This window comes from Lissotriton vulgaris, chromosome 11 (assembly GCF_964263255.1).
Source record: "Lissotriton vulgaris chromosome 11, aLisVul1.2, whole genome shotgun sequence".
Classification (NCBI taxonomy): domain Eukaryota; kingdom Metazoa; phylum Chordata; class Amphibia; order Caudata; family Salamandridae; genus Lissotriton; species Lissotriton vulgaris.
The window spans coordinates 705,804,705-705,830,251 of record NC_141699.1 but is presented as its reverse complement, the minus strand read 5'-3'; the positions used below and the strand labels follow the sequence as shown (position 1 = coordinate 705,830,251).

Below are 25,547 nucleotides of genomic sequence, written 5' to 3'. Positions count from 1 at the left end.
TGAGCCTGTATAATGAGCGTACTCACCTCTACTGTTGGGACCACTCCAACTCGCACTCTTACCCTTGTCCCCCGGGACCAGGACACTGCCAACAAGTGTCTGGGCCGGTTCTATTGAGGTGCCGCGATCATTTTGCTCCCTCCGGGTGGTCTCCCGAGGGGCCTGCAGGGGCATTGCCTCTACTTCTCCCCTGGTGGTGGGCAGCCCTCGGCCCATTCTGTGCGCTCTTGCCATACGCACCCCCATGCCTGGGTTGTGAGAGCCTTCCCTCTACCATTAGCAATCTCTTCTTCTCCTATATTCCTTGCATTCCTTCCGCTGCTATCCTGTGGGGAAGGGGGGGGGGGGTGCACCCCTCTGGGCATGCTGCCTCTTCCCTGTTCCCCCTTTGCCTCCTTGACACACTCCCCATTTTGGGGTGAGGGGGGGGTTGGGGGGGGTTCGCTTCCTGGGCCCCCCCTCTTTGGTAGAGAGGCCCTCTTGCAGTCTACATTAGTATTACCTTACACGTCTTGCAGCCTGGCTAACCTTTGGTACCGCACTGCTTTACACCCTTCTCAGTATTCTGTTGCTGTGTTATTGTCTGCAAGCTGACCATGCTGCCTTTCAACAGCCTGGCTTCCTAGACCCCCTTCACCACGATTCGTCACTGACTTGTCATCCTTGCATGCGGTCTTGTTCTCGCATCCGAGACATGGTGTCCACCGCTCCCTCTTCTATTGCGGATCGTGTCCTTCGTGCCAATGGAACCTTGACTTTGAGTGCGGGGAGGGAGGCCTGCTAGCCTTACCCGCCAACAATATATACGGGCTGCTTGCCTCTAATATCCAGCCATTCTTTTCCCGTCCTTGGAGTCATGTTACTTTCCTGTCCTCCATTTCCGCTTCCCCCTTTCTCAAACCTCGCTGTCCAGACAAAGGTTTATGTGTAAGCGGCAGCTTGTGATATCGCCCCCTATTCTGAGATCTCTCCTTTTTAGCTATAGGGCATCCTATGAATGGGCCCATCATTCTTGTCCGCTGCCATTTAGTCCACGCCTAGCACGTGGCGTTTCCGTATCTAATCTGTCCTCGTCCACTCAGCTAATTCTGTCTGATTGCGGTGTGCTATTGCGGACTGGGTTAGTGGGCCCGGTTGGATGTCTGGCTCCTTAATGGCCAGCTTTCTGGGTGGCGATACCAGCTCTAATTACACTACTGCCTGTGGTTTCAGTAGAATATTGCGCCGTTGAGCGATATGACACTGTGTGTCATGCTTCGCACTTTCTTCCCTAGTTCGGTGCAACGGCACAAGTTCATTGTCTGAGTTCTTGTGTCCATATGTGCCTTCTGCCACCAGAACCTTTGCTTTCTTTTTTTTATGCCAATGCCTATCTCCGGATGGGTTCCACCAGTTACGGGTTAACAGGCTGAAAGGCTGGTCGCTAACAAGCTCTGCATGTTATGTCCCATTTTATTTTTGCAAACTCAGAATTTTAGATGTGTTTCTTATATGTAAATATTTGTCAGTGGGGCAATTTTATTCCCCACGTGTGATAACTACCCCTCCCTATTCCAATCAACTGGTAACGAGGGCCTGTAAAGCATTTTACCAAATTAAAATGTGAGGAATCCGCTAAACAGAGATTCACAATAGAAAAATGCACAGCAGGCACTGAAAGTCACCTCTAGGCACTAATTGTGGGGGGTTGCTTTTTGTCAGAAAGAGAACTGTAAATGCGTTGAGATGAGTTTCCCTTCCTCCTTACTGGCCCTAACACTCACATCATACTCTTGCTGCTATTTGTACCCCGGACTCAGCAATCGCTTTGCTTAGCTCACCGGTGTCTGGACAAGAGGAATACAAATGAGCCACTACTGGGCGAACTCCACCGGGAAAAACACATTTTTAAATTACATCCGGTTTGTATCCTAACCCTGCCATGAGCGACATGCAGCCCCTATTTTTTTTTTTGTTGCATAAAGCGCACTGCCTTTTAAACATGCGCAAAACCGCCGGGCAGGTGAGCTGGTAATAAACAGGCCAAGGGGTTGGGGGGAAATATATACCTACTTTAGAAAAGTCTTCTATGTGTTTTTGGCCTAGATTGCAGTGAGTGTGGAGCGCCACACGCTTAACGCGGGGTGGCTGTAGAGACATTGCGAAGGGGCCTCGCGCCTCTGTCCTCGCGCTGGGCTCCAGCCACCGAGAGGGCGGCTGGGAGGCCAGAGATATGGGTCGTTTTCTGCGAACAGCTCAATGCGCCGAGTGGTATACACACTGTGAATTGGGAGCTTTGACTAACGAGAACAAATAGCCATTTCCTCTCTTTCCCTAAATATGCAGCTAGCTATCTGGCCTTTGGGGATATTGACGGCACTGCTGCAAAATATGGCAAAAGGAGAAGCAGTAGTTGAGCTGCGCTAGGTTGACCTCGGAGAGTGCATCTCCTGTCCTATTGTACCACGGATGGACTCCCATAATCTTGCGGTCGCCCAAACCCCTCTACAGCGCTTCAAATCCTGAAGCAACATAATAACCGTGAGTGCACTGAAAATCAAGGGGACGCTGGGCACCCGAAGCATGTCGCAGAAAGGGCACCTCCCGGAAGCACAGGAAGGAATGTACGAGCATGCACAGGACTCATTTACTGGTGTCACTGCTGTGTACCTCAGCTGACCCTTGATTGCAATGTATACAGAAAAAGCATTGTCATTCCCTTGTTAGTAGTAGCAAGATAGAAACCTACTTTAAGGTTTAGCAATGTTACGGATTAAAATGACCCCGTTTCATTCCAGAATTATGATCCTTGGTTGTAAGTTTCAATCCTAATTTTACGAGAGATGTTACCGATCGCAGAATCTCTAGATTGGCGAGAAGTTATGGACATCATGGTTAAATACAAACAAGAGGAAAAGATAGGTTTTTCAGAATAAGTCATTAAGGAATTGACTACCCAGAATGTGTTAAGGCAAGTACGACAATATAGCTTCAGCTACAGAAATTGAGAGTGACATCCATAGAAGGCTATACATTTTGGAATATGTGGGCCTGGAGTGAATTGAATTGATTGTCTTGTCATCACGAAAACTGAGCACTATCACCACCCACTTACAGTGAAGTGGAGTAGGTTTGCCACGTAAGCTTTCTCGCCTCCTTCTTAAGTACTATCGCTAGCCCCCGCTAGCCTAAGGTCTCTGCACGGGACTAAGGCGCAGATTCCCGGAACACCTATGACATGCTATTTTTTTTGCTTGTTCCATTACTGTAAACAAGTCTCCCCTGTAACGTACTGGTTTTATTGTACAGTGCTCTGAGACCTTCGGCTAAAGTCCACGCTTTATATAAATGCGTCAAATATATCAGCTAATACACGCCCGCGGAACCCCGGGTCACAGTTTCTTGCAACTGACACAGTCGGACACATCCATTTCTAACAGCCTGCTTTCGGGTCGGGATCTCCCCCTGGTGGATTTTTGTACTTTGCAGTTCGTCGAAACGTACCCCTCGCCCTTCGGATTCTTTTGGACAAGCTAGTTCAATTACCTTAACAAGCCTGTCCCCCATCTGCTTGTTGTTCTACCCCCGGGCTGCTTTGTTAAGCTTTCGCCGCGCCTTCCATTGAATACTAGGAGCGGCCCTTTCCCTGTTGTGCGGGAAGTCACAGCACCTGCTAGCATAATACCCCCGGGGAGCCTCTACCTCCGTTTCAATTGGCCCCACACTTAAGATATCCTGGTTGTTTTCACCCTCTCCAGCATCTGTTCTCATTGCTGCTAAATGCCGGCCATGGCAGCTTCAAGTCGCGGCTAGGTTGTGCCCGTTCTATGCCAGCCTGAGACTAAACGGAACCTTTATTTATGTCTCGGAGGTTTCATTTAAGTGGCACCCCTTCCTGCTCAGACACGAGAGCTGGCCCCTCGCTTTCCCCTGCTAAACTGATAAAGGCAATGCCGTTTTAGCGCTCTGCTGCTCCCTCGTTTAGGGGGGGAACTCCTACTGGGCTTACCTTCTTCTATGCTGCTTCGGGGGCACCGTCGCCTGCACCGACCTGCCTCCTTTCCCGTGCACTGCCGTTCAGGCTGAAGGTGCTGGAAGTAGGGACTTTCTGCGCCATTGTCGGGTGATGCTCGTGGCCGCTGTCCCGTTCTTGTTCCCTCCTGGTTCCCAGCCGGGACCATCACGGTCGGGGTCCCTTTAATAGAATATGGTTTTTTCCGCCGTTGGCGCCCCTCGCCCTGTGTTGTTCCTGCTGCCTCATGGGTTCACCTGGAATCTGGAGCTCGGACGGTAATGGCAGCTCCAGCCCTGCTACCCCTGTCCCCGCGTCCCTCTGCGTTTGCCGTCCGCCATCCACACAAAACTCTGGCATAGCGGGACACTGAAACTCGCTGCTCCAGCCGTCATTGTTGCTGCCGCTTTTCGTCGTGCTGGTCCTCGCACCACAACCTACCGATGCGGCGGGTCTGATTCGGGCTGCTGTCCTCTACTGGATCCGGGTAAGTCCTCCCGGTATTCTTTGTCCCTTGTCCACAGCGGGGTGAGGTGTCGGTAGCTTTTTCCCAGGGAAATTTCTTCTGTGCCATTCCCAGTGTGCAGGCCGAACCAGCTGCGGGGCTCGATATTGTTCTTTGCCAGTTTTCTCCCGAGGCCCAAAGCCCTTGATACCGGGCAGCCGGGTACTCCCGGCGGCTCCGAGAGCAAGCCCTGACCAGCGAGTCGGTGATGTGGCTGCTCCGGTTCTTAGATCTTACTTCCCCTGGCCAGGCCATGCTCCGTTCCCGGCGCTGAAGGAGTTAAGCCTCCGGTCCCGGGTGGAGGCGGGGTAGATGCTTCCAGCAGCGGCGGTAGCTTCACCTTGACTCCCGTAATGGCGTTTTCCCGCTCAGGCCACAAGAATTTGCGCTCCGCCGCTGGTGCTGCTCCCCCAGCTCCGATAACATAGGAGCTTGCCTGAGGGAGCAGCGCTTATATGCCTCCCCCGTTCGACTTCCAGGCCAGGTAGGCCCCCATGCCCATTGGCGAGTTTGTAGCCTGCCTCGGCCTCCATTGGCCGGGGGTTCCGGCGCCTCTTCGGCGGCCGCCGCGGGGGGAGGGGCCAGGCATTTCCTTAGCTACTGGTTGCTTTGCGCGCCAAAAACTGGCCCCCACTAATTTGTTTGTGTCCGGGTGCACAGCGCTGGTTATGGCGCCGGCTCTCGAGCCCCCTACGGGAGCAGCCTCTGCATTAACTCACCCACGCCCACTCTTTATTACTGCATGGCCCTCTAACTAACGTACTGAAAGGCAGAGAGTTAAATTAGCCACGCTGCTTTTTAAAAAAAGGAAGCATGTCCACCTTTGAATAGGTATGTTATTGCTGCTGTTACTTGGCTTCTGCTACTTAGGAAGCACAGTAGTAACATGTGCTGATATACTACAACCCCACTTGCCCTCAATTTACACACGGGAAACATCGGTTACATCGCGGTGTTTACACCGCAATGCCTTTACAAAGTGGGTATTACAATGAAAGACATTACAATGAATACCAGTAGATGGCGCTCTAACCTAAGGAATAGTATGATTTAGTATTCCAACACCTTTCCTACTGTACGTAGACTGGTGTTGGAATAGTAAATCATACTATTCCTAAATCCAGCGCCCTCCAACGCACTGATGCCTGTAGTTTAGAAGGAAGGAAAAATGAGTCTGCATAGCTACTTCAAAGGAGGTAGGGTTAAGTTAGAACAATTCGTCAAACTAAATGGGTTAAAAAAGCATCTCTATTGTTGTTCTTAGCACTAACAAATGGGAAACACAAAAATGTAACAATGTGTTAATATCACTGCGCTTCATGAACTCTAGGAAAAAGCACTGACTGCACCTCAGTAGAGATCTAAACATCTGTTAATATAATTAGAGCTAAGCAAGGGTGGGGTCTGGAGTTTGCTCACAGCAGATGGGAAAGTTGAGGTCGGCTTCTGCATTAGCTATATTATACATTCTTTAATAAATAATTATAGGAAACAGATATTCAAATTCACACTAAAGTAAAGTAGCTGGATTTCTCCATACAAAAGCAGCCTGAACTCTAACAGGAGTTAATTCCTGCTGCAGGTGACAACTCCTTGAAACAGAACTGGCCTACATTTCTCACTCCTCTAGAATTCTCACACAGTGTGGTTAAAATATACATTTTCGCCTTCATTCTAAGGCTACACCTGCAAGATCTGAACAATAATACTGTAAAATGACCGCCGACCGCGGTATAAAACGAGGAGGAACAGAAGACTACAAATGGTCACCCCCAAGAAGGATGTAAAAATAATGGTTCCGTCTTTGCTTCTAAACAGAACCTAATATGGAACCGCATTTCTAACTAGTCATGCCAAATCTAGACTGCGACCACTCAAGGTGATCCTGAATGATGCCACTTGTTTAATAGAGAGGCCATATCACCCTAGGATTAAATGATCTCCAGTTGCTCCATCTGAAAGCAGTATCTCAGTTTAACCATGTCAATCGAACATACAAGTCTGTTCAATTAAACATCTCCAAGGGCACGGAAGATCAAGATCCTTGGGGCCATACGTATTTCCATGAGAAAAGTGGGGCACGTCTAAGAACCCCATAACCCTTAAAATAAAGGACCCAGATGCTAGTTTTCTCTGGAGCCATCCCAAACTTCTAGCATTCTCTACCACTCACCGCAAAGAAACATGCATTTCCTACAATTTGCCACAAGGATACCTCCTCTCACCATATTCAAGAACAAACGCCAAACCTTCCAGAGAGAAGTGAGTTGCAGTAAAATTAGGAGACCACTCCTACTACCTAAAGGGCCTCCGTAAGATTCTCTGCATCAGACAATGTTGGAGAGACCAGTCAATGTACTATCAACATGGTTTGATTTGCTTTTAACACTCATTGTCAATAAATTATGTCTGAGTGAGGCCGTCACTGTAATTATTTTCCCCAGTCACCCATGTCATTCGATTACTGTTTTGCATGTTCAATGTATTGCGTCTCCTAAAATGTAAAATTCTATCACACATATACAGCACTCCAACGCCCTTACAACATGATCCAACAATGTATACAAGAATATTTCAGAAATACATGGGTACAGTTGGAGTCAATGTATCCATACGTAGTATAAACAGTACCTGCTATCCACAAACATGCACACGCGCGCACACACACACACAAAATCAAATATGAATATATAAAGCAGATTTTCATACAGTTTCTTATACAAGACCGCCTTTCCACAGATGTGTAGTAATTTTTGGCCACAGCTTAATTTTTTGCATTTTCTAGGTGAGGCTTTTGTCTGGTTTCCCTGTTATGGAAGAGCAAGCTGCATAACTACGATAACACCTTATCTGGTACAGACTATTTAGCCGCAGATTCCTTACCTTAAAATAGAATGGATCCTGAAATTTAGAGCAGTTCTTCTGCACCAGTAAGTGGTGTAGTTTGGTTCTGTCCGGTCTGTGCCATAAGTGACATGCACAGGTCCTCATGTAGGTGTCACCCAAGCGTGCGGACATCAGATACTTTTCGTGATGTTTCCGAGCACAAAAACACAACAGAAAGCTGATGGCAGCTTTAGACACTAAGGAGTTATAAGGGTTCACCTATGTGGATAGATTTGTTCACAGAGTGGGGAGGATGTGCTGGTCTTCAAGGAATCTGTTGCTAGATAGTTTCTACTAGATAAGGCGTCACTGAAGGTAAATAAATTGTTTATCGGATGAGGATTCTAGCTGCAGATTCCTCATCTTAGAAAAGATACCAAAGCAATACGACCCCACCTCCTGGAGGTGGGTCTGAGAACAGATTTAGACCAGAAAGTCCTGGAGGACCAAACAAACAAAGTGCCAATCACAATATACCTGACTATCCAGGCAATAGTGCTTGATAAACATGTGCAGAGATGCTGACGTTGCAGCCTGATGGATGTCCAGGTCAGGGACTCCATGAGCTAATGCAGTGGTTGCAGCCTTGGCTTTGGTGGAATGAGCATGCAAGCCCTCAGGGAGCTGTTTTTAAATGCAGAGCACAATCCATCTTGAGATGGTCTGTTTCTGCACGGCCTTTCCTTTCTCCGTTCCATAGAACCAAATGATGGTCAGATCGTCCACCCGGAACTCTTTGATATGATCAATGTAGAATGAAAATGCTCTTTTTCGGTCCAGGTGGTGGAGTCTCTCTTCCTGTTTGGAAGGGGGAGATGGAGCAAAGGTAAGCAGTGTGATGGTCTGGCCTACGCGTCACCACTTTCAGCAAGAAAAAGGTACAAATTCTCAGAACCAGTTTGTTTAGGAAAACCAATTGTGTAAAAGGGTGCGCAGAAAGTACCTGAGGTTCACTAACCCTCCTGGCCAATGTACTGGCCACTCGAAAAGTTTAGCAGTCAGAAGGCGCAGATGGCGATTGTGCCTAGGCTTGATGGGTGAGCTTATCAGGAAGGTCAAGACTAGGTTCAAGTCCCATTGGGGGCATGATGAAGGGTTTTCGAGGAAACATGTTGTAGTCCTTTTAAAAAACAAGTCACAAAAGATGACTTAAACAGGGAGGACTGATCCAGCAACCACAACATTACCGATATGGCAGAAAGAAGCCCTTTAACAGTGTTCAAAGGAAAGCCTTGCTGGGCTAACGAGAGAACAAATAAAACCTCATACAAAATTGCAGAAAGGTGCTTAACGTTTTTGGTAGCACACCAAGCCACAAATTTGTTCTAATGGCAGGCATGCACTCTTGGTTGAGGTATGGCTGAATGTCAGAGTAACACAGCAGATTTTTTAAGCGAGGTAAAAAACTGCCTATTGCCGCCACTGAGTCTCCAGCCATGAAGGCGGAGCATGTGCAGGTTCAGGTGCAGGATCCTGCCCTGGTCCTGTGACAGTAGATCCTTCTGAAGAGGCAGCCTGAACGGAGGACAGATGCTCATGAGTTCGGGATACCATACTCTCTGTACCCAATTCAGAGCCACAAGGAGGACTTGGGCCTTGTTGTTCCGGATCTTCTTGTGAACCCTGGGCAAGAGTGATATCGGAGGGCAGGTGTACAGAGGCCTAAGGTCACCCGAGCCACAAAGTGTCACTGAGCCAGAATCAGGTTGGAAACTCCATGGTGCAGAAGTACTGACATTGTGCGTATCTGGGGTGTGGCAAATAGGTCTGACCAAGGTTCTCCCCAGTCGCTGAAGGAACCTTGCTCTACCTCCGGATGAAGAGACCATTTGTGATCTGCTAGGCACTGATGGCTGAGTTTGCCAACACTGGTGTTCAGAGACTCCTCCGTTCAGATGTTCCAGCCTTTTCCAGAGATGCATGGCCTCTTCACACAAGGTCCGCAATCCCACCCCGTCCCGTTTGTTGCAACACCACATGGCAGCGGTGATGTTCGTGAACACCTGAACCAGCCTTTCTTTGATAAAAGAAGGTCTTTCAATGGCAGGTGAATCGCTCAACTACAACAGATTGATACGGAGCCGGGAATCAACTGGAAACCAGAGTCCTCTGCTCTCCACTTCTCCCAGATGGCTGCCCCTACCCAGGAGTGCTGCATCTGTCACCAGTCAGCTCTGGGTGGGGATGGAATATGGGTATGCCGCTGACCCAACCGTAGTTCGTCAGTCACCACTAGAGGTATTTTGCAATTCCCTCCAATATCTAGACCAGGTCGGAGAGATTGCCCTAATACTGCATCTGGGAGTTAAGGTACTACTGCAGAGCCAGCATATGCCTTTAGGCATGTGTTGCCAGCAGGATGCAGGACGAAACGTAGGAGACGTAGGATATAGGATGAAACAATTGGAATCATATTCTGAATATCCTTAACTCGCCACTCCCGAAGACAGCTTATAAAATGCCTCTAAGGCATATAAAATAAGGTCCCTAAAGCACAAGTTACTACTTGTGTAACGATATATCTGTAAGAGACATTAGTTAGTGATAGATTCCTTACCTTAGAATATCCCCAGGCGTCAGACTGGATCCGGAAATGTTTGCGTAGCAGTACCCTTGCGCGTCGGTAGGCGTCGTCTGCGGCTCCGCGTCAGTCGTCGTGGGCGCCGTGATGACGCCGCCTCCGCGTGCTGACGTCAGTTCTTAGACACAGCTTTTCCGTGCCAGAAACGCAGAGCCTTGTTAAAAACCAACACTGGTGCCATTGAAACTAGGGCCCTGAAAGGGGATGACCTTAACCCTAGATATCGGTTCGCAGAACGGGGAGGATGGGTGGGTCGGTAAGGAATCCATCACTAACTAATGTCTCTTACAGATATATCGTTACACAAGTAGTAACTTGTGCATCTGAAAGAGACAGGTTAGTGCCCAATGTGGAAGGCTGTGTCTATCTTGGGCAGGAAAGAGGGTTTTGTCCGCAACACAACCTTGTCCGGAAGGACAGAAAGGAAAGGAGGCTTAAAGAACAGAGCCTGGAGCTCACTCACTCTCCTGGCAGAGGTGATGGCAACCAGGAAAGCAGTCTTCAGAGTAAGAAGGCGGATAGGACAGTTGTGAAGTGGCTCAAAGGGAGCACACATCAGAAAGGTAAGAACCAGGTTCAAGTCCCACTGAGGCATCACGAAGGGAACAGGTGGAAACGTGTGTGTGATGCCTTTCAGAAAACGATTTACAATAGGGGACTTGAACAAAGATGGTTGATCAGGCAGCCTTAGGAAGGCTGAAAGGGCAGAAAGATAGCCCTTGATAGTGCCCAGAGCAGAGCCCTGCTGGGCAAGAGAAAGAAGGAAGAGAAGAACCTCAGAAAGAGGGGCAGAGAGAGGATCCTCAGCCTTTGCTGTGCACCATGCCACAAATCTGTTCCACCTGCAGGCGTATACCGACTTTGTGGAGGGACGCCTGGCTGCCAGCATGATATTACAGACTTCAGGAGGCAAGTCAAATGGCCTCAACTGAGCCGCTCAATCTCCAAGCATGGAGGTGGAGACTGGACAAGTTCGGGTGGAGGACCGTCCCCTGTTGCTGCGACAGAAGGTCCTCCCGAAGAGGCAGACGAACCGAGGGATCGACTGACATACTGAGTAGCTCTGGATACCAGTACCTTCGTGCCCAGTCTGGAGCCACAAGGATGACTTGAGCCCGGTCGCGTTTGATCTTCTTCAGCACTCTGGGCAGAAGTGGTATAGGCGGAAAGGCGTACAACAGACCGTAACTGCGAGTGCCGCCTTGGAAATTCCAACGCGCAGAACTGATGACATTGCGCGTTCTCGTCGGTGGCGAATAGATCTAACCAAGGCTCTCCTCACGGCAGAAAGAGACCTTGCGCCACGTGGGAGTTCAGACGCCATTCGTGACCCATCATGCACCCACGGCTGAGTTTGTCCGCCCTGGCGTTCAAAGAACCTGCCAGGTGTTGAACCACCAGGGTCACGCCCTGATGTTCCAGCCACTGCCAGAAGCGCAGAGCCTCCTGGCAGAGGGTCCACGACCCCACCCCGCCCTGTTTGTTGCAGTACCACATGACAGTGGTGTTGTCCGTGTACACCTGCACTACACTCCCCCGGACAGAGGGGAGGAATGTCTTCAGTGCTAGACGAATCGCCCGCAGCTCCAAAAGGTTGATAGGGAGCCGGGACTCCGCCGGAGACCAGAAGCCTCTGGACTCCGCCTCTCCCATGTGGCCTCCCCAGCCTTGGACGCGTCCGTCACAACTACATGCTCCGGTTGGGGAAGGGAGAGGGATCTGCCGCTGACCCAATCGCTGTCCGTGAGCCACCACTGCAGCTGTCTCGCAGTGCCCTCCGAGATCAGGACATGGTCGGACAGGTTGCCCTGATGCTGGGCCCACTGAAACTTCAGGTCCCACTGCAGAGCCCGCATCCGCCAACGGACGTGATGCACCAGAAGGATGCAGGAGGCCATCAGCCCCAGAAGCCGCAGCGTCAACCTGACTGGGACTCGAGATAACGGCTGAAAGATCAGAATCAGAGCCTGTATATCCTGAACCCACTGTTCGGGGGGGTAAACCCGAAACTGCGCCGAGTCGAGAACCGCTCCGATGAAGAGGAGCTTCTGGGAGGGGCACAGGTGTGACTTCGGCACATTGATGGAGAACCCCAGCTGGTGCAGGAGGTCTGCCGTCGTCTGGAGGTGGCTGACGACTGTCTGGGGCGAGCCCACCTTCAACAACCAGTCGTCGAGGTAGAGGAAGACTGAAACCCCTAACCTGCGCAGATGAGCTGCGACCACCGCCATCACTTTTGTGAACACCCGTGGGGCGCTGGTAAACTGAAAGTGCTCGTAGCCTACCGTGAACCGCAGGTAGCGCCGGTGGGCCGGCAGGACGGGGATCTGGAAATAAGCATCCGACAAGTCCAACACTGCCATCCAGTCTCCTGGGTCCAGGGCAGCTAAGACCTGACAAACAAACAGGAGTTACCTGGTCAGATCGCTTGCTTACGTGTTGTGTCATACCCGAAAGACCACTAAACCAACATGTCCTCACAGTGATAATACTGGGTTTGAAAAATTCCCATCAGCCCACCATTATTGGCGGAGTGTCGTCATGTGGGATGTAAACCATGAACCTTAGTCTCTCCCAATGCACCTGATGATGATGCGGAGATAGGTTCTGGAAGGTATTATTCTGAACCACAGTATTTCAGAGGTAGGACCGATGGAGTGCAGTGCTCGTGCAAAAGAAAACAAATGTGAGTAAAATTGGCTCCTGAGACAAAAAATATGTTTATTAAGTATTGTCCAGGGTCAAGAGTAAAAACAACGCCTTATAGTCTTAACGAATAACTATGTCATGGCGTAGTGCGTGGAGGTCGACTCCCGCTCGGACGCTGGCCATTGAGGTACCGACGGACAGAGCGGGGCCTCCTTCTTCCCGAGTGGGTGCCGGGTGAGGTGAGGTGTTCTCCCACAGAATGTTGTGAAAATTCCGACCAGTTGGATAAACACCAGAGAATACTTTGGGCTCAAAGATCTGGTAGGATTAATCCAAAATGTTAATACACTTTACTTTTCACATAGTGCAGATGCGTAACATCTAACGGTCCTGAAGAAAGCTTGGACTAGTTGTCCTCCAAGCTGAAACATGTCGACCTCCACGCACTACGCCATGACATAGTTATTCGTTAAGACTATAAGGCGTTGTTTTTACTCTTGACCCTGGACAATACTTAATAAACATATTTTTTGTCTCAGGAGCCAATTTTACTCACATTTGTTTTCTTTTGCACGAGCACTGCACTCCATCAGTCCTACCTCTGAAATACTGTGGTTCAGAATAATACCTTCCAGAACCTATCTCCGCATCATCATCAGGTGCATTGGGAGAGACTAAGGTTCATGGTTTACATCCCACATGACGACACTCCGCCAATAATGGTGGGCTGATGGGAATTTTTCGAACCCAGTATTATCACTGTGAGGACATGTTGGTTTAGTGGTCTTTCGGGCATGACACAACACGTAGGCAAGCGATCTGACCAGGTAACTCCTGTTTGTTTCTCAAGTTGATAAAGGGGTTTGAGCTACCATGGTCGTTAAACTTTCCCCTTTGACCCCCCCACCTCCTTTTTCTACAGCTAAGACCTGAGCCAGAGTCAGCATTTTGAACTTATCCTTCCGGAGGAAGCCGTTGACATTCCGTAGGTCCAAGATAGGGCGAGGCCCCCTTTGCCCTTCTTGAGTACCAGAAAGTAGTGGGAGTAGCAACCACATCCTACTTCTGGCCCAGGAAGGCGCTCGATGGCCCCCTTGGCCAAGAGGGCCGAAACTTCCTCCTGCAGAAGCCGCATATGATCCCCCGATACGCAGTGGTATTGCGGTGGCATGGCTTGAGGGGTCGTCTCGAAGGGGAGGGAGTAGCCCCTTCGGACTATTTGCAGCACCCACCTGTCTAATGTGACAGTGCGCCAGTGGGAGTGGTGATGGCGAACCCTGCCCCCCACTGGCGTCACATGGGCCTGAAAGCACAGACTAGGAGGGTTTTGAGGCGGATGCTGCCTGGGAAGGTGTGAACTGGCCTCGCCGTTGTCCCCGACCGCCTCCACTGCGATTTCCACGGCCGCCACCGCGTTGGATGTTAGTCTGCGGTGCGTGGCTGGCAGCACGTGTGGGGGCGCCCCTTCCTTGACCGCGAAAGGCACCCGTTTGCTGGCGTGGGGCCGAGAGGCCCAAGGACTTGACCGTAGCCCTGGAGTCCTTAAAGCGCTCAAGCGCATGGTCTGCCTTGTCGCCAAAAAGGCGACGGCCATCAAACGGCATGTCCATGAGTGTATTCTGGACATCGGCCGAAAAGTTGGCAGACCTCAACCAGGCGTGGCGACGAATCGCCACCGTCATTGCCATCGCACTGCCCAGTGAGTCAGTGGTATCCAGCCCACACCGGATAGAATATTTTGCTGCATCCCGGCCTTCCACAAGGGCCTGGCCGAGTTTGGCCCATACCTCCAACGGACACTCTGGCAGCAATTCCGCGACCGTGTCCCACAGAGAGTGGGTGTAGCGGCCCAAGAGGCATGTGGTGTTGGAAGACCGCAGTCCCAGACTAAGGGAGGAGAATACCTTTTTGCCGTACTGCTCATATCTCTTGGATTTTCTGTCTGGCGGAGCCGACGGGAATGCGGTCTGGGAATTCGAAGCCTGGATGACCAGGCTCTCGGGGGTGGGGTGGGTGGACAGGAAACATGGGTCGCCGGGGCCGGGCGATGGCGTCTGGCCACGTTCCTATCTACGGGCGAACCCGTAGCGGGCCTGGACCAAGTGCCTAAAAGAACGTTGGTCAAGGCATCATTAAACGGCAGTAGGGGCTTGGCCGAGCTTGACTGCGGTTTAAGGACCTCAGTGAGGAGGTTAGTCCTCACGGCCGCGACGGGGAGCTCAAGGCCCAAGGCCTTGGCCGCCTGCGTCAACACCACACTGTAGGTTGCCCCCTCCTCCGTAGCCACGGTAGGAGGCGAGACAAAGTTAGTGTCTGGTGAGGATTTCAGACCACTGGCATCCCCAAGTCCACCTGTCCAGTCCTCTTGAGACTGACACTCCCGTGTCAGAGGGTCCTCAGACCCATCCCAATACTCCTCATCACCCATCTCCTGATAATCAGGGTTGTCAAACGATGGGGCCGGTTCATAGAAGGAAAACTGCCCACGCGGCGTCGAAAGCGGCGCCGTCCCGATTCCGGAACCGGAGCAAGGGAGGCATCGGGCAGGGCGCGGATGGCACGGAGGCGACACCTGAGGGATCGGCGCGGTGGGGTCGTCAGGTCAACCGGCGATGACCCGGATCCCGAAGCGGATCCAGTGGGGCCCTGCGGCGTTGGGCCCTGCAGCGCCGGCGGCGTTGGGGCCGAAGCACCCGACTGCATCGGAGCCGAAGCCCCCGACCCGCTAGGGCCTCCAGACGGGTCCGCTGGGCCCGAAGGCACCGCGGAGGCCGTCAGGGAAGAGAGGGACCTCATGGCCATGAGGAAGCGCTCGATCTCCCCCGGCGTCGCATTCTGCCCAGGGACCGGAGGGTGTGGAGCAGGCCGCGACGCCCGTGACTCCGACGGAGCTGCGTGGGCGGTGTCACCCGAACCCCCGGCCGCGTCGCGCGAGCGTCGGGGGGAGTCGGAAGAGCGATGACGTCTCTTTCGAATTCTTGTGCTTACCTGATGACGACTTCAACCCGGAGGAGTGATGTCGACTCCCGGAGCTATGATGGCTCCTACCCCGCGACCTGTCCCTCGACCTCAGTTGGGACCGGGACCTCTCGCGCGCGGGGCCGACTGCGGGAGTTAGAGTTGCTTGCAGAACCGCTCCCGCCTAGCTTTCGAAGTCAGGGCCCGGCAGTCGGAGCAGGTCTTGTCGTCCTGGTGGACGTCGAGACAGTGGAGACACCGACGGTGATGGTCGATGACCGACATCAGTCGGTCGCAATCCTCACAAGGCTTGAAACCTGGCATCCCTATTGTCACCGTCCGGAATCGCAAGAGTCAAGAAAAATGATCAAAAGGGATCAAAAAAGTTTAGTCAAAAAGTGATTAAAGTACTGCTTTTTTCAGATCTGCGCTTGCTAACGTGTAGTCAGCACACGGAGGCGGCGTTTAAGTACTCCGACGACGTCATCACGGCGCCCACGATGCAGACGACTGACGCGGAGCCGCAGACGACGCCTACTGACGCGCAAGGGTACTGCTACGCAAAAATTTCCGGATCCAGTCTGACGCCTGGGGATATTCTAAGGTAAGGAATCTATCACTAACGTGTCTCTTTCAGATTATGGAGAACAAGGCTATAGTGCATCCTCACAATATATTAGAAAATCTGCCACAGAATAAGTATTCAGGTAGGACAAACCAATCAGCAGAAAAAAGATGTAAGAACCAAATCCCATGAGATCACAAAGCAAAATGTGTTCTAGATGGCTGGAAAAGAAACCGGTCACTGACAGCATAACTGAGAAGAAAAGTACCTGCAGAAAGCAGGAACACAATACCGGGTGTAACCTTGAAAGGGAGAGATTACTCTGTCCTATAAAGGCGGACAAGAGTCAAAACAAGGGAAAGCAAACTGTCCTCGACAACCCTAGTACGGTGAAGAGTTAAGACTCCGCACCACCATGGCTATCTCTGAACAGGCATAGGGCGGAGCTGGCAAGCGCACCAAAAAGAGGCGCCACCAAAAGGCACGTCAATTAAAGTAGATTGCACAGCCTCCGAAAACCTGTAAGTATGCAACCATGCACACTGACATAGTTATGGAAGAGGCCATAGCCCAATCAACAGAATCGGTATCCATACCACAGCAGGTGCTAAGAGTGGCAGCTTGTTGCCCATCATGTTGTAGCGGAACAAGAGCATTCCGGGCTTCCTCCGGGAGGGCATGAGGCATTCCATTGAGTCCCATAGGGCCTGGGAGAAACGGGTGAGAACAAAAGTGTTTGGAGAGCACAGAGCAGTACTAGAAGAAGAGACAATAATCCTATAGCACGCATCAAATTTCCTTGCCTCTCTCTATGACTGGATAGGAGGGAGAAAATCAATATTTTGGGTGGCCAAAGCAGCCTGAACTCCAAAGCTCCTAGAGGAGGGATGTCGAAGGAGGGATCCCCAAAGGCCGGGCGATGCCTGTGAGAAATAAAGCGATCCACAGGGGGCAGCGTTTCAGGTTTAGCCCAAAAACCCAATAGGATATCGAAAAGACAGTCACTATAAGGAACCCTGTCTCAGGGTTGGACAGGTCAGGATGTAGAATGCCAATTAAAAAGTAGGTCAAGAATTCAGTGTAAATCCAGTATGATCGAAACTCAACTGAGCATGTCCGCCAGAGCGGAACTCACCTCCGTGGCCAAACCAGGAGGAGACATGAGGCTAAAGAAGATTCCAAGCCACCGGCATCATCCAAGTCAAGTAACCAGTTAGACTGCATAGGTGGTAGAGCTTTCACCAAAATGGGAGGGTACACACCACACAGTCTGTAATACTTCCACAACCATGGTCGTCAGAAGGAAAAACTAGAGGAAGGGAGTCAGACAGACAGCTCCATTAGTGCTGTAACTGAATTCAGTAGGCATCAAAAAGGTGACGCCTCGACATCGGAAGGAGCGTTGACAGCACCACTATGGGAGCCGGCAGACAAGAGCCCGACACAGACATTGGAGTTGATAGACCAGAAACAAGAACCAAAGGAAGGAGCCTTGATGGGCTGTGCAGTGGCGTACTTAAGGTGTCAGACACGGGAGGCTGACCTAAAGCCGGAGGAGAACCCACCGGGGAAGTTACAGGCACAACCTCATGCACTTCCTTGGGGCCTGAGGGCGCTCCAGAGGGAGGTGACAGTCCAAGAATAGAATGAAGAGTTTGAGACTATTGTCTCATCTGGGTCAAAGATGTCCCGGCTGCAGGATAGGTGGGGAGATGCGAGGAGGACCTATGCCCGACACTCCAACAGAAGAATGGGGACAAGCGGTAGGCGACGTGGACGGCGCCATGACTTCGACTGTCTACACAGAGACTTGCCTCCGGACGTCGAAGGAGAAAGACACATGCAGGAACTTCTCCTAGGCAGACAGCGGGCCTGTCCGCAGAGCGCATAGGGTATCAAGGACAAACTGAAGACTATGATGACTGACATCTACACTGTAAGGAGCTTAATGTGATGTTTTCTGCAAGCTTTCAGTCGGAGCTGGCTTTAGGAGTAGCACTCTTCAGAGTCATGGTGCTCACCCATGCACCACATGCAAATCCAGAGAGGGTCCGTGGCAGACATCTGTCGTCCAAAGGACTCACAAGGCTTGAACCCCAAGGACATTGTAAACGGGTAGAAAAATGACACTACTCCTTCCAAGAAAATATGTCAAGTAGGCCCGAAAAACTACTGGAAGAACTGCAGTGTGAGTCCAAGTTGTTAGCATGAAAAAGAAGGAACCGACATCAGCGCATCAGGGAGGGCTACGGAGTTGCTCGACACCCCCTACTAATGTGCAGCGGTACTGCTGAAAATTTTCCAGATCCATTCTGGCACCTGGGGAGGATTCTAAGATAAGGTATCTGCGGCTAGATGTCTCTATCAGATACTGCATAGTTGGAAGGAGATCAGGAATTGTCTGAAAGAGGGGGAGCAGAACTGACTATGTTCAAAGGATTCACAGTGATCTGGGTGATAATGGATTTGTTCAAAAAGAAGGACAGTCCGGTATTAAGTTTTGAAACTAATCAAATTTCATGCAGTCTGAAGGTATGGCCCTAATTATAAGCTACTTTCTTTTCATGGAGGAAGTCAGTGACTTGGTGGAAGGGTTTTTATTTGATTAGGGTGAGCATTGACATATCTTGAAACAACTCTGGAATTTTACTTTATTTTAAGAAAAGGAATTGTCACTCCAGGCTCGCCAGACAAGTTTTGCATTGTCCCTGCAATATTGCACCCTTACCACTACATCTGGGCTATATCCCCTGCCTCAATGGGACCACCCTGTGTGCTCTATCAATGTCTGGTGCTTAAGTGTCTGGATCCACCAAGAGCACCACAAAAAGGCTCTTTACATATTCTATGATATACTGAATGAGACCGACCTGGGGATGTCCTCGATATTGATATTGTTCCTATGGGAATGGTTTTCAAAGTCCTCACACTTTCCTTGGGAGGATAAGTTGCTCTTCTAGTGCCAGTAAGGGGCTGTCAAGCTCTCGGTCACTTCAGTTTGTCAATCCACTGTTCTCTCTAAGTTATCTATTCTTCAGCCATATCAACAACCTCCCTGCAGATTTCCTTGAGGTCACCTTTAAGGTCTTCTTTAAAGCCACGTATTTCAAATGTAGGGTCCTCGAATACACGCAAGAGAGCTCTAGGGGTCTCCTTCCTCTTCCAAGTGTGTATTGTGCCCAGTTTAGTCACCTTTGGACCCTCCTTGCTTCCCCCCCGTTTGTTGTAGCATTTCCTTAATTGATGCTTCTTTTTTTCCCTTCCTCCTGCCGCTTCCAGGGATTATGATCAGTTCCAGCAACACTTGGAGGCCTCACCTGTGTCCCACACAAGAACAAGTATTCACTTCTAGAGTGATCATATGGTTGCTTGCCATGTGTGTAGCCCTGCCGGAGAACACCTCTAGATCCACTGTTGCGGCTTTGCACTCTCCTGTCCAGCTGCCACACAAGCTGCTGCCCTTTAGCACTGGTGATGCCCACCTGTGTGCCTCCTCTTGCTCTGGGTTGTTGCTGATTGAGGGCCACCACAGTGTCCATTGAGTTACTAAAGGCCAGCATTGCTATATCTAGGCCCCCACGTTTGGCCACCTTAGCTGTTGCAGACACCCGTAATTGCTCTCTCTATTTCTCCAAGGGACACTTGGGGAGTCCATATGAGATGCCTGTCCAGTGAGAAGGCCACTGTCTTCATGCCCGACTGTGCAGTCAGTGACCGCACACCAATCCTCCTCTGGAATGGGAGCACCCACCCGCTAGTTTCCTCTCTCCAGCTGGCCACCCTCTTATAGCCACTATCTTCCAGGCCTCAGTAGCAACACGGTTGCTTCAAGAGCTGTACAGCTACTTTTGTCGTAACATTTGAAGATTCATTTAATTGTTGTTCTTTTTCATCAACAGTTCACATATTCCAAAACCATAGCCAACTTGTGACTACATCAGCTTAACACACAAACTGAAGTAAAAGGAGGTGTACAAGTATTCTTCGACTGTGCAAGAAGAGACTAACAATTTTATTTTTAGTATTTTGTAAAGGATTTAGGCAAGGGGGAACACTTGGTGCCTCAGTCACACTCCTCAGTTGGAAAAGCCCTTCCTGTAAAGTGACCGGATGGGGCTGGGATCAAAAGAGGTTTTGGAGACAGACATGCTTGTAGGAACTTCTAAAGGTGCTCTAACAGAGTTCTTTTCCCTGGCCCAAAAGTAGCATTGACCACCTCAAACACTATAAACATCATTTTATTAGAGTCTGTGTGGCAGTTACAGTAAACTGTAGTACCTCAATCAGATTTGAGTAAGATGGAGATTGGAAGACTAACAATGAGGAAAGCTAATGAAATGCCCGATTACAATTTGGCTTACGACTAGATCATGGACAGGCTACTCTGAATCACATGCACATCAGACAAATCCAAGGTGGTGGTCACAATAAATGTGACTGATAAAGAGATCCCAATTTAAGATGATGTACAAGGTAAAAGTGGTATCAAGGGGTATGGCTAAAGGATTTGTTGTCTTTACAGCGTATCTGGCTGCGAGTTTAGCTAAAAAACACCAGCACTACCATAGTTTACATGACGTCATGTATCCTAGATCTGTGAAGTTTTACATGTTCAAGTGGCAAGTCCTGCCCATTGCAGTTGCAAGTTTGAACTATACAAGGTCATCAATGAAACCGTTGACATTGTTAACCTGGTTTCCTTTCTGGCAAGGTAAGTGGTAATTGATGTGCTCAGTATACTAGTTATCCCTTTTGTTTCCATGTATATCACTGGCATCGGGGGGAAGGCTCAGGGGCTATCCATGCAATGCTGGATCTGTTTTTGTTCTTATAGTCACAGGTTGAAATCACATTTAAGCCACTCAGCCTTTCATTCTTCTGAAGGTCGATCAAATGAGTACTAGTGCATTATGTAATAAAAATGTGTTATTTTGGCACCAAGGCACACTTCACAAATAGATGTTATGTTAGGAGGTAAGGTGGGCTCTGGTTGATGGCCATGTGGCAGCTACATCCTGACATGCCACCTCTCCTGTTCGTCAGTTACTAAAGGAAAATCATTTGGAGGGTACATCTCGGTTGCTGGTAAAGAATGGAAAGTTTTTTGTTTATTTAGATAACGAAGATTATCTCTTTAGCTGCAGTATAAAGAGATTACAAAGGATAGGGTTTTCTTTCCTTACATTGTTAATCTTTAACCTGCAGAAAGATTTGCTCTGTGTTAGTATGAAGGACATTAATTTTGTGAGGGAGCCATAGAATCTGTATTTTAGTACTCTGGTCTTATGTTACCAACATCCAAATCACTCTGTTGGGGAGTCAGCAGAAATATGGTGATTATTAGGTGTTTTGATTTAGTGTTTATCTAGTATACAGTACAAGCTGGTCTACATAAGCAAAGAGGAAGAAATGGTGTCATGGGGAAAATGGTCTAGCCAACAGAAATGTATGGCTTTCTTCTTCTAAGATCCATCAATTTCTCTACAGAGGGATACATGTGCAACAACATTTTTTGCACACACACCATAATATACCATACCAAAATATTCCTCTTATGGGATTCTGGAAGGACAGGATGGTACCACATGAACAAAAGCTTTCAACATTTCATATGGCAGATCTACTGTAATGGAATTCTAATGGTGCATGAACCAGGGCCTTGAGCATATGCCATTTCAATTTCTAAAGAACCACAGTAGTGTTAGTACCTTTACCCGTACAAGAAGATGAAACGCCAGGAAAGACTAGATGCCTATTGTTTAATATATATCACCATTTTGCCTCAGATACAACTTTCAATACTACGGACCCTTCATTTCACATGATACGGATTTTAACTGGTCAATGTGTGAATGATGAATGGACACCAACACCAAGTGTTGAAAAGAAAAACATTCACAATGACTTCCAAATTCAGAACTCGGCCATCACTTATATACCTTCAGAGTCTTATGTGATAACCTGCTCGACTTGATTTGCTAGTTTAACGTAATACAACACATGTAAATGCGTTAAGAGTAAGCTTCCCCCTGGGGTATCTTTGTGCTGGTTTACATATTTATTCTTGCAAAACTTAACATGGAAAAACAAGATATCACAGACTATTGTAAAACCTGCTCAGTATTCCAAATATAATTTCCGACTGAGAGGACCAGGGCAAAGGAAAATGGATCAATGCAGATCCCTACACCTAGAACAAAAGGTGGTGCTTTTAGGGAGGGAAATGACCAGCAAGTCTTACTTGCTTGTCTATAGCAATTGGTGACTCATCCACTATTATTTAGGCCCAACGTGCATATATTAAAAATCACAAAATTATTCATAGTACTATCTTACCGGAGATCCAGACCAGCCTCTTTCCACAGCATATCCATGAGTCGTAACAGTTGAAGTGTTAACATATCCTGTCTTAAATCTGTGAATGCAACAAACATTGTTGACTGTCTACTTAAAAACATTATTTCAATAAAACCTACTAAAGAAACCACAAGTAAAAAAGAAATCCAAGAGTAAATGTCTATTTGAGAAAGAATAGTATGGTGAATTAGCGCACTTAATCCGCCTTGCTTCAATACAATAGCAAACATTCAATCAATCTCTACCTTTTTGACATTCAAAGCAATTCAAACATAATACATGGCTCTCCAACTTACATACACATATCACAACATAATGTATTTTGCCATTCATCCTGTTACTACCCACATGTTCTTTTAGATTACCTTCAGAACCATGGCATATTTATGCATGTCCAATAACTTTTCCACCATACTTTTTATATACATATGACCAGTATCACTCATTCCTTTCGTAGAGCTTACGAAGCAGGATTTTAGCAAAACCAGCTGAACACTGATTCAATTATTATTTTTGTCTGCCATGGATGCCCGTTTAAGTGAAACAGGTATCCTGACTCATTTTGGCCCTTGGATCTTGCTAATCTAGCATGAGTATAGAGGTCCAGGTCTGTCCATGGCAATGTGAGGTCCAGGACCTGCCTTGTGACCTCAAGTGGTACACCAAGCATGCCCTCATAGTAGGCAGTGATCTAATGTTCTTGTCCTTGATGTATCTGTGGTGGCAAAGTACCACACTTTATAATTTCTAGTATAACCAGATCTTTTTCCAGTGTGTCAAGGAAATGTAGCATACTGTTGAGAGTTCCACTGTTCTGAAACACCCAAAACCATGTGCTGATATCCTGTGTGCCTGCTGAGTGTGTTTGTAGTGAGCATTTGTTACATATCTGGTAGCTGGAATGAGTGTGTGTATGTATGTGTGAGTTGAAGCTAGTAGCATCCATCTTGGATAGTCCTAGTTTAGCATAGCACAAGATGGATAATAAGGTTAGGTTTCTCAGACAGTGGGAGAGTACTTCCTGTATTCCAGTGACTCAAGGGTGGCTATCCAGACACTGAAGTGAGGAACAAGGCTACTTTAATCCGTTGCATGCTCATGACAGAGCCGCTCCGTCATGAGCCGCGGTTGCGCTGTGCTCATGACAGAGCGGTTCCGTCATGGCCCTGCCGCCGCGCCTGCGCGGCGCGTTCTATTGAGCGGGCGGGGCCATGACGGAACCGCTCCGCCATGAGCACAGCGCAACCGCGGCTCGTGACGGAGCGGCTCCGTCAGAGCATGCGAGCGCCGCTCGGGCCCCCCCCCCCAGCGCTGCAGCGGAATTGCCGCCGCAGTGAAGGGGTTAAAAAATGCTATAAAGCAAACAGCTGTTGTGTCTGGAGTTTGCAGAGTAGGGACTTGTTGATGCCGGCGTAGAGTATGTTTCCATAGTCCAGTCTGCTGGTAATGAGTGTGTGGGTGACTGTCTTCCTTTACTGGGGGGAGGGGGTTAGGGGTTGGGAACGACAGTAAATTCTGTTATTAAAATTGAGGAAAAGTTGAGTAAATTCTGTTATTAAAGTTGATGAATTTTCTTTGCCAGACTGCCCCTTTTATCTGATCCTCATTGCTGCTTCAGGAAGGCTGATTATGACCAGGTGCTAAGAACTCACTTAATTGGAAACTGTGTGGGTGAGTCTGCTTGGAACTAGCCCCGAGTTACCTGCTATGATGAGCAATATTTTACACAAAGGCTGTGTCTGGATTACAGTGTGAGTGAGAGTTAAAAGGTTTTTTTTTATTTTAAGTATTTTTTTATTTGCATCAAAAGTACACAAAGAAAAACAAGTCAAAAATATACAAAAATCACATTTAAGCATTACATTAATCACAAGCGAAAATACGGTCATGTAAAAAGAAAAAGAGAAAGAAGAAAAAGAAAGAAAAGATGCCAGTAGTTAAGACATAAATGTTCCTCAGATTTTGTCAGTTTTTTGTTTAGCCCGAAGGCCCTTTGAGTTGGCAAGAGTGGTCTCCATAGCATAAATTTCTTTAACAAAACTCCACCATTCCATAACAGTTGGCGTATTTTTCTGGATCCAAGCTCTAGCAATAATAAGTCTTGCACACGAAATTAAAATGTTCAACAAATCATTAAATGCATTTTGACCCACACATGTACCAATCAGTACATCAGTTGAAGAAAGAGAGATTGGTTGATTAAGTCTATCCGAGACCACCTTAAGTATACCATTCCAATAATCTTTAAGCATAGGACAAAATAGAAACATGTGAGTGATATCAGCCCCGCTTAGATCGCATTTAGGGCATTTCGTACGTTCGCTAAAATTATTGTTCCTTGCCCATTTAAGAATTCTCTCTGGGGTATGATACAGTTGGCATATAGTTTTAAACATTTGCAATTTAAGGCTAGAAGAGTGAACTGACATATCTAAGCTCTTAAAAGATAAGGTAATTAAATCGGGTGGTACATTAGCGGTTAGCCTTGTATTCCATTTCTCGGTTAGTTTTAGAATATCGCTAGTATTAAAGTCCGAGAATAGTTTATATCTTATACTAATCAAAGCTTGGTCTGATTCTCTGTAAATACAATTCCAAAAGTCCGAATCTATTACCAGATTAGGTTCTAATTTTTTCACTAAATAATCCTTAATTTGATAGTATTTAAACCTAGCCAGTTCAGATAAGTTATAGCATTGCTTTAGTTTTTCAAATGTCATAAATCCTTGATGATCATACAGGTCTCCCAGTAGTCTAATACCAGATTCTAAATATATTTTGCATATTGACTCATGAAAAATTGAAGGAAATCCTGGATTACCCCAAAGAGGTGTTTTATAATGAAGATGAGACATTACATTTCATCATGATGGAGCGGCAGATATTAACAGTATCTCCTATAGTCTTGAATTTAACCCTTTTGAAGTAATTAGGATCATTTAATCTGTAAATAAACATATTGACATCTTGTCCTAACAGAAATTTATGAAAATACAAACATTTATCCAAGATTGTTAAACTACGAAAACGGGTTAAAAAAGCCGACCAGTAATTC

The 25,547-nt window shown here is 48.3% G+C and overlaps 1 protein-coding gene across 1 annotated transcript in view; it reads right to left on the bottom strand.

Moving 5' to 3' along the window:
* Positions 1–25,547, bottom strand: part of PIK3CB (phosphatidylinositol-4,5-bisphosphate 3-kinase catalytic subunit beta) — a 1,054,351-nt gene that overhangs the window by 104,612 nt on the left and 924,192 nt on the right. Inside the window, exon 19 of the mRNA XM_086943780.1 lies at positions 22,472–22,550. Within this exon, the coding sequence (XP_086799906.1) occupies positions 22,472–22,550 (79 nt within the window). The remainder of the gene's footprint in view (positions 1–22,471; positions 22,551–25,547) is intronic.